The 9733-nt window shown below is 38.2% G+C and overlaps 2 protein-coding genes across 2 annotated transcripts; one reads left to right on the forward strand and one right to left on the reverse strand.

Annotated features, from left to right (window-relative positions):
- Window positions 1–193: 193 nt before the first annotated feature.
- Aos1 (SUMO1 activating enzyme subunit 1) lies at window positions 194–2441 on the forward strand. Its single transcript, XM_022843528.2, has 3 exons — window positions 194–519; window positions 857–972; window positions 1077–2441. Exons 1-3 carry the CDS (start codon window positions 384–386, stop codon window positions 1809–1811), a joined length of 987 nt encoding a protein of 328 aa, XP_022699263.1. The 5' UTR covers window positions 194–383; the 3' UTR covers window positions 1812–2441.
- A 72-nt stretch (window positions 2442–2513) lies between these two features.
- On the reverse strand, window positions 2514–7352 carry LOC111266223 (uncharacterized). Its single transcript, XM_022843527.2, has 6 exons — window positions 7048–7352; window positions 5551–5775; window positions 5141–5319; window positions 4315–4653; window positions 3732–3852; window positions 2514–2950 (listed from the first exon to the last, which is right to left on the reverse strand). Exons 2-6 carry the CDS (start codon window positions 5730–5732, stop codon window positions 2641–2643), a joined length of 1131 nt encoding a protein of 376 aa, XP_022699262.1. The 5' UTR covers window positions 5733–5775; window positions 7048–7352; the 3' UTR covers window positions 2514–2640.
- Window positions 7353–9733: the final 2381 nt, after the last annotated feature.

The raw sequence follows: 9733 nt of genomic DNA on the forward strand, positions 1-9733 counted from the left end.
GCTTAAAGCCTACTACTGCTGAATTCGAAGTTCACCATGTAACGATACCCGTATCAAATAATCTAAGCCTAACGTTAAACGAAAACTGTGCAAACAATGGCTATAAATTAAACCAGACGGCTCTATTTATGTTTATGGTTTCCATCGAAGGCAGCCATCAAATAGATACTCCATAATAACCTGGTGTGTGCGCTTACCTGTCGAGCAGCGCCATCAAACGGATTGCCGCCTTACCGGTGTCAAAGCTCAATACAGTAAGAACGAAAATAGTATGCATGTGTAATTAGATTCTTCAGCTAGCAGCAATAATAAGAAGATACTTGCTATTATTAAGGCGGTAAACAGAAGATCGGCAAAGTATATGCAAGGCCCTTGAAAACAACATGAAGCGTCGAGTAAATGAGAGTACTATCCCTGAAGAACTTACTGAAGAAGAACGTAAACTGTATGATCGCCAAATTCGCTTATGGGGCCTTGACGCTCAGAAGAGGCTAAACAAATTTCAAGTCTGCATTGCTGGTATGTTTGATAAAACAACACATCAATAAAAGATAGTCTCTAGTGTTCGGATCTACTATTTCTTGCTTTTTACTATAAGCGGATGTTCAGTGACATTATAAAACACTGAAAAACAATGCGTCGTTGTGAAAACTCTGAAATATAATGAACGATTTATGATATTAAATGTACTAGTGCTTTGGCGGTTGGTGCCTTACTTTAGTTTATATTACGTGGTGTGTACTGTGTGTAACAGGACAGAGTAACGCCAGCTGAAATATGATAGTTTGTCATTGCTTATTCCACACACGTTTAGTAATTTAATAATATGTCCGTCAAATCGGTGCTATTCATTCAGGTCTCACGGGATTGGGCGCAGAAGTGGCAAAAAATGTGATTCTTGCCGGAGTGTCTCGCGTTGACCTAGTCGATCACAAGAATCTAAGCAAGGAAGATCTTCGTTCTCAATTTATGGTAAATTGATACTTGCTTATTTCAACAGGAATTACGACCTAAACGAATGCGGTCGTTGGAACAAAAAAATACTTCTATATCTAATAATCATTTTAACCCTTTAGGTAACCCCTAAAGACGTTGGGAAGAATCGGGCTCAGTCGTCGCTTCGTTATGCACGTCGTCTTAACCCAATGGTCGACGTCAGAGTGGAAGAAGAAGATATTCTTAACAAGGACGAAAAATTCCTAAAGACATTCGACATGATCGTCATTTGTGACATGATTCCCACGCAAAAGGTGTTTGAGTTTAACGACTTATGTCGCAAAAACGAAATTAAGCTTATCGTCGGCCACGTTCTCTCCGGGTTAGGCTATTTCATGAGTGACCTTATGGATTTTAAATATGTGCATGAAACTATAATCCATTTAAAGGACGGTAAAAAATCAAAACACGAAGAGATGTCCGAGCGGTTTCCACCTCTCCGGGAGATCCTTAATGCAAAATTTGTTAACAAGAGGAGTGGAGGTGCCCTGAACAAGCGGTCTTCTCGACTTGCCTTTCTGTTCCATCTTCTGTTAGCGTTTTATGATAAGCATATCCCAAAGGCAGTAACCAAGGAGCAACTAGCGAAACTTCTGCCTGAGGTAGCAGCCCGACTCGAAGTGGGAGAGGATCTATTTGCCCTGGATTCCCTAGATGAACTCCTGCAGCTCGAACCTTGTCCTGTTGCTGCTGTTCTCGGTGGAGTGCTCGGTCAAGAAGTGATTAAAGTGGCCTCACAAAATTGCAAGCCCTTCTGTAATGTATTCCTTTTTGATGGTGACAGCTGCGTAGGAACCGTAGAACTGTTCAAATGAGCGGTGTCCAAAGAGGGTTGCGTAGGAACAGTAGAACTGTTCAAATGAGCGGTGTCCTAAGAGGGTTAACTATGTGCGCTTGATGCATGTGCGAAACTGATCGGTTAGCCAATGCAGGTTCTCAAAGAGACAAGAATTTTGATGTATAACAGTTTACAAATATAGAAATGAAAGTCACAGGCGCATTGTCTATATTCTGGCAGCAAACTAGACGCTAGTACTTTCTCATGTATACATTTTTTAAAAAGTATTAGCCGGTAAATGGCATTATAGATATAGTCCTGCAAGAAAAAATAAAAAAAAGAACTGTTGTCATTCTTTAGTTTCTCACCTTGACACAAAATCTCGCATATGTACTTCTGCTTCAATATAACTAAGGCAGTCAAGGTAATATATTTATTTATAGAATTAGTTAACAGGAAGATATAATAGCAATAAGGCAGCTGATCATTAAGGACTTTTCTAACCAGATCTCATGCAAAAATAGACATAATAAGAATTATAAATTGCCATTTTTTGCATTAATTCGCCAGGGAAATACAAGATTTTGTAATTAGTAGCGCTAGCTCGCTTCTCAAACCTGTACCTGCTGAGTAGTTGATAATTAATAAAGTCAATGCAAAATAATTATCCCTACCAATGTCCTTGGTATATACCTGAATGCTACCCTTATCCAATATAGTAGTAAAAACAATTTGTAGATGAAAATGAAATATCACTTATTTTTTGGAGAATACTTTTATATAATTAGTTATATACAGTTGTTACTGCTGTCAATTCTGCGTCGCTTAGAAAATGAGCCGTAACGCGGAGTAGGGTTCTCAAGGTCTTAGGATTTCGAAAGAAGCTCATCGAGCGCCTTATTATGATCGTTCTTGTGTAACTTCAATGCGAAAGCAATATCTACCCGATCAAATCCGAGGTCGCTTAGTTGGACCCAGGATTTGAGGAACTCTCTAGCTGTATTAAGATCAGGTCCGTTTAACTGAAGCGCTTGAGCGGCGTCCCGCTCGTCGAAGCCTTCTTCCGTCAATTTCTGAACGAAGCATAGATGCTCCACTACTTTGGGTTCGTCGTTGCCGAGGTCAATGACGGCACGCGCGACACGACCGGTCGGAAAACCCATCGACACGAACTGTCTGCATTCAGCAAAACAGAAAAGATATACATGGGTAATGAAACATCAATTTAACGTACCTCCAAAACAGTGTTTAAGACTAAAATAAGACAATAAGATAAATTCGGATTCATTTAGATATTTACCCGAGTGAGATGGTAGATCTTGTTAACTTACAGTGGTTTACTAATAATTACTTGGTTTATCTTAAAAGGGGGATTGCTATCAGGAATCTACCAACAATGAATACGTTGAAGAGGTAATCGATAAACAGGTTTAAAACAGTAAAACATTTACTGCCTTGTGGTATAGTCGAATAATCTGACTAATTTTAATTCTGGCATCATTAATGTTAGAACTCTACGATTTGTCTTCCGTTTCCATGCGTATTAAGGATGAACCACAGGCGGTACTTAGTGCAGATATGAACAGTACTTATTACAATCGAATATAGCTTTAGATCACGTAGTTCTTGTTTTTCAGCCTGTTTTTCCCATTTATCAATCAACATATCTAACCACGTTATATCTTTAACCTTAACTAATTAAACAAACAGTTATGAGGTAGATGTAATTTTGCCAAGCAGAATAATCTATATGAGGTGTCTGCGGAATCACATTATGAAGATTAATAAGAAAGCTTTTTCCAAGGCGAATAGAACGTGTTTGAATACTACGTACATTTGATGATGCCATCTCCTGCATGTATTAGAATTTGTACGTTTTGCGCATATACCTTTTATATCTACGCATATACCTTACGTACATTATAATAGCCTTTTGTCCTTATTTTTGTAAACGTACCTAGCCAACGCCTGAAGATGCAAGGGGAGATCTTTAATGGGGTCGGATGGAGGCAGTTGCTGCACTGCAGGTACGTATGGCTTTGACACAGGTGAAGCCAAAGTTGGACGATAATTATAACCTAAAAATGAACGAAAATGCGATTTGATTTGGACGTAAATTCATTATACTGTGTCTAAAACCCGCTAATTACAAACACAGGTAAAAAATCCTATAAAAGAGGTATACTTTTCTTGCCATTTTCAGTTGCGCTTTTACATAGGAAAGCAAGAAGTGTTTTCACGAAAGGGACAAATGCACACTAATGACAAATGCTACTACAGGACAAAAACACTACTAAGTCCCAAAGTTACTAACTTTTTAAAGGCCCCAACCATGGAGCTTTTTTGAGTCACACAGGTTATGATGGGTTCCGCCATCCTAGCCATGATAGCAAATAGGAATCTATGATTGGAATGAAAAAACCTGGTCTTTAGACAAATCTAACTGAAACTTCTTTTTTATTTCTTACAATGCCTAACATGTACGCACTGCATACTCGTGAATGTTTAATTATGCATCATAAGCGCAAAAAACTGAGCACCTTTGGAAACCCGTGCGAGCTGTTCCTCATCGAAAAGGTTCTTCATCGACCCGGGTGCAGGCACTGCACCTACTGAGGACGAAATCACTGGTGGCTGACCATTGGCGGTGGCACTGAGTTCATGGTGATTGTTCGTCTGAATAGCGAAACTTGGTCCGACATTAACGCTCCCATAAGCTGAGGCGCAGGCACTTGCCTCTATCGTATTTTTGGCTACAGGAGTCGATGGAGCTGAATTGGACGAACGTAGCTTCCCAAATATCGAGTTGAGCTCTTCGAACTCGTTCAAGGTTTGAAGTTCGACTTGATCGAACGGGCTGAACGCCTCGGACTCAAATTCTGAAGGTAAAGATAGATTCGGAAGCAGCCAAGCATTAACGCATTTTCGAACGCCTTCAAAATATAGTATATAAGCAACCACAGCTTTATAAACATGCAAACATCCGTTTTAATATAAATATGGCATTATTCAAACTATTCCTCGCGTAAACGTGGATACTCGACTCTTTCGACAATAACTCCCTTCTGCAATGAAGATCAGTTTGAAGTAGAGTGCGTGTATGTGAATTTGCAGAGGTCTGGGCGGAGCGAATACGATATTATATACAACAGCATGGCCGTCGTAACGGACAATAATGGTACTTCGGGAAGCAATTGGATATGACAGCTATTTTTAATCGCAATATTTAACTTGTACTCGAACGATAGAAGCTTCAGTAAAACTTGTAAAGTTAACCATAGTAGGAATTTATAAGACTAAAATCAAAAATGGAGCGGGTCAAATCACCGCAATGCTTGTTCAACGAAAGGGTGTGGAATGGCTTACCGGTAACACTAATATTCGTCACCGTAGGTATTGTCAGGCCACTATCCTCCATGCTGGTATTTTTCGATGGTATCGACGGCGTAAGAACGTTCCCGCCTGCTCCAGCTGCTGGTCCAGCCCCAACGGCAGGTGCCGCTACTGCCGTGGGTTGCAGAGCCTTTAACTTTGCTCGGCGGTCGCTAGAAATATGGGTACTTTTATTGTAATAGTTGTATAACAGAAATTGTTTTTTTTTCGAAAAAGGGAGATCATATTAATTCATGACAAACAATATCAAATTACCATACCAATGCCTCGACGTGTGTTTTCGTGTTATTATATCTGCAATCACTGGATTGATTTGAATTATGTATATGGGGAGAAAAACAACCATGAATAAATCGTTTCTTATAATCTAGGTTCAAGCTTACCGTTCGATTTGTGCTTCAGCAAGTACGCGATGTTCAAGAGTAAAGTCATACTCATAACTTAAACTTGGAGGAAGCACTGATTTGAAAAGGTGGCCGGGTAAAGTCACAGACCTTGGTGGACGAACTTCAGACGATATTTTGACAGGTACGCCATCAAGAGGATGGCACGACGTGTGTGCCATTCTGAAATCCTTGGCGAATTTGAGTAAATATGGCGACCTCCACCTAAAAAGAATTTAATAGAACACTGTTAAAAATGAGTCATCGCTTGAGCAATGAATAAAAAAATGTATCTTTTTTTTTAAATTATATGTAAAATTGTGTTTTTTTCTTAATTTTCTATTTTGTGGTAAAATGTATATTCGTCTGTTACAATTAACCTGTTTTAATACTAATACACCCATACATCTACCGTTTGTAACCTATGTAAATAAACTGAATTTTGTGTCCATTTTGAGAAGACCTCACAAAATGGCCAGTCAGTTATCTTAATTTTTTGGGAATTCATCAATGGGTTATTTATCTGTTACTTATATCCAAACTATACGTATTTTAAGATTTAATATTTACTAGGATAAGGATCAATCAATGTAATCGAAACAAAGCGCCTTGCTTTTGATAGATAATTATGGGAACAGGTTGCTATAATTATCAAAATAAATAATAATAATTATCATATAAAAACAACTCATCAGCTTTAACTGTCCTATTGTTTAAAACAGGTCGATGGTAAAACTATATTGGTTTATGAAGGTTGAGGGTTACTCATTGACGATGAAATCACTCTTGCAGCGCCATAATACCTACTCAAAGAACTATTTTTTCTATGCAAAAACCAAACGAAGTATGTATCAAGGGCCGCGGATGAACAAATCGCAATATGCTTATGACAACTGTAGGGTCAGTAGCTTCTAACATGAAAAGACACATTTACCAAAAAGCTCCGGTATACTTGATGACGGTACCTATTATTTTGTTATGGCATGAAAATACTTGTGTTATTCCTTCTTTTTCGAATTACGCGGCATATCCTTAATTAAACTAAGAGCCCAATCCTGCTCTTCATATGGTGTTCCCATTTATTCGGTATTATTTAAAGCATTGAACAGCGTGCCAGATGGAAGTTGGGTTATTTTCAACAACAATATTTGCAGTACGGGAGACTTTTGCTATAAGTAAGATTTAGATTTTCATTCTCGACAAGTAAATTATTTACTCAGGCAGAACATCAGTAGATTTCTATTTCCACTAACTGCACTCATTTTGTATCTCGATCTCCTATAACTTTAGTCTAGACAGTAAACTATGTTATTATATGTATATGGAAATAACGTAGCGACAAAAACCGCCCATGCTATTTCATTGGAACACAACTATGTGCCCAAATAATTGACTTAAATGATAATCAGAAAAAGGTTGTACACTGCCGATCATGCTCTTCAACTCTTGGACACGTCTATGCCCGTTTAAGCCAACTACATTCTTAAATAAACCTACCTTACGCTAACATTATCCCTGGCAAGTTAGGTAAATATCAGCGCATCACAGAATACCAACTGTATGCTCTCGCTTTTCTGGGTATCCTGCACTTAACAATGGAACGCGAATTGCAGCTCGAATGCGAAACCTTTAATTTGATCTAGCTGTTGTCAATTTTGTTGTGTCACCTTTGCCTTGTCCAACTGCCTACAGAGAAGACCTGCTCAACAGAGCGTCATTAGCAAGTCTTCTTTCCGTGCTTGGGCGCTTTGCCATTGCTGCAGCTCACAGCTGCGGGAAAACTTCAATGTTTGTGTTCGAAACGGAGCGTGTCCGGCATCGGGCTTCGAGGTGACCCACACAGGTACTTGTAGGTGGCGCACCGATTTACCGGAATGCTCCTAACAGGGTTGGACATACGCAATTTACGTGACTTGAATTAATCAGGGTGGTTAACTAAGAAGATAGGACAACTGCTAAGGCTGTCCTGAATTACAGTAGTGTTATTTGACAACTCATGACCATGAAAACGATGAAAGAGTAATGTAAGGGAATGAGCGAAAACGTCGAACTTGGCGAAAAGTCGATTTTTTTTTGACGAAAACTTCTTCCGCTATTTTCTTTTGTCCTTTAGACGATTTAAAGGATATTACATTAATTGGCAACTGAGTCTGCCAGTTGAGTTTTAATAAAACTGCAAAGATAAATTTATTAACCAAATGATAAAGAAGCACTTTTATATGTTATCGATTATGGCTGGAAATATGAAGAACTCTTTAAACGGTTATTTCATGTTTCGTCGATTGTATTCAAAGAGGAAACTTCTGATGTTATAGTGTTATAGCGATTATTAACAAGCGGTATCGTCTACATGTTTAAACAATGGAGCCAAGCAAAAGCTTTTATAAGCTGCTTTTACAAACAAATAAATAGTGGAGAAGTACGTGCATTTGCTGTCATTGAACTAATCCGTTTTAGTATCGTTGGCAGTGTTGTTTTCTCAGAAACAAGTATGTACTCAATATTTGTTGTGGGTGAAATGGAAATACTCCCGTCCTTTTTCGCTGGTGCTAGAAATAACGAACATGCACAATTTGTTTAATCTCATTATTGTTGAACTTTTTACGTAATTGAATCTAACTTCGATTCTTAACGTGAAGCCTGGAAAAAATAGTTACTATCGTACAGTCCATGTTCGTCAATAATGAAGGAGATGCCCTGTTAAATCTATAAGAATGCCTATATCTAAAGAAGTAGGTTCTTTAAATACACATTGCGCAGAAAGAAGGCGTGCGGCAACTTCAATGATTATCGTGATTGCTACTGCCTAGTGCCTCAGGCAGAAGAGAATATCCCGGTGGTACTTTTAAAGTAGTAAGCTAAGAATATATATTTCTTTTGTGCTAATATGTAGTTAATGGTGGTATTTTTTCATGCCCTCAACTCTGTTAATCAAGAGTCAAATCGTTTATTTTTTAGCAAAAAAAAAAAATATATATATCTTTTTTTTTTTTTTTTTTTTAGTTATTTACTTATATTTGCTAATGAAACAGATCTGATTTTACGTGTAATTACACGCTTTCATAATACCTGAAGTAATAAATGTTCTCAATACATTTGATGTACTCTATTTGTTTGAATTTTAAATAATGCGCAGTGGCACAGTTTTGCATCCCTATTTGCGAAGCTACAACAGTTCCGCTTCAGACTTATTGTGCACCGGGTGCAGCTCTTTAATCTCAAAGGAGTCAGAATACATGTGTAGTCGGTGGAGAAATTACCTTTGCACGATGAAGGTCTGGCAAAACAGTTTTTTTGGAAAAATTTGTGGTTATCGAAAAAAAAGAAAAAAAAAAATAGTTTCACTCAACGGAGCAAACAACAAAGCAGACAGACAGGTTGTGCTGCCTCTTTTCTCGAAGATTTCGCTTGAAAAGGGTCCTCCTGCAGTGCAGACTATCAGTACAAAGGCTAGCGACTCTGATATAGTAGCGAGCTTGTGTTGCAAAATTGCATTGTATTCCTTGCCTTTATAACTATGTATCTTACTGTTTCCCGCAGCACGAATCCTTGTTTTTTCAAGCTTATCGTATCGGAGAAAGAAACGCAAAGATTCCTTCGGTTACATCTAAGGCATTAATCCTATTACGGAACTAGCAGCAATACTCACTTGTCTGGTTAATGTTTCGATAGAGCAGACTATGATCGTTCACAGAGGCGCCTGCCCACAACGTAGTTCACTCTAGTTCAATATTATAATCTGCATTAGTATTGATTGCATGCCCGCATTAAGATTACTAATCCCTGGGTGTCTTGAGTTTGATTTGTTTATTGTTCGCAATGTTCAACTGGTAGCTACTCGTAGAACATTTCATACAACATTTTGACCCCAGCTGATTTAAGCTTGCAATGTCCGTCAAACTAGCAACACAAATATCCCGCATATGAAAAAAACAGTAAAACAGGACAATAACCGATATCGACGATACTAAACAATTGCGTTTGAATTGCTAATGTTCAGGCATGGGACACCTAATCTGATATTTTTTGAGAAAAAATACCAGTCGCTCACCAGTTATATTATATGTCAATTGGTTCATTATATCAGTATAAAGGGACAATTTTTTTGTCCTAGGCTAAATTGAATACTTGTAAATAGAAGGAAACTATACACACATTACTTCGAGCAGTTTCCAAAAGAACT

The sequence above is a fragment of the Varroa jacobsoni genome, unplaced genomic scaffold (genome assembly GCF_002532875.2).
Source record: "Varroa jacobsoni isolate VJ856 unplaced genomic scaffold, vjacob_1.0 scaffold_1065, whole genome shotgun sequence".
Lineage (NCBI taxonomy): Eukaryota > Metazoa > Arthropoda > Arachnida > Mesostigmata > Varroidae > Varroa > Varroa jacobsoni.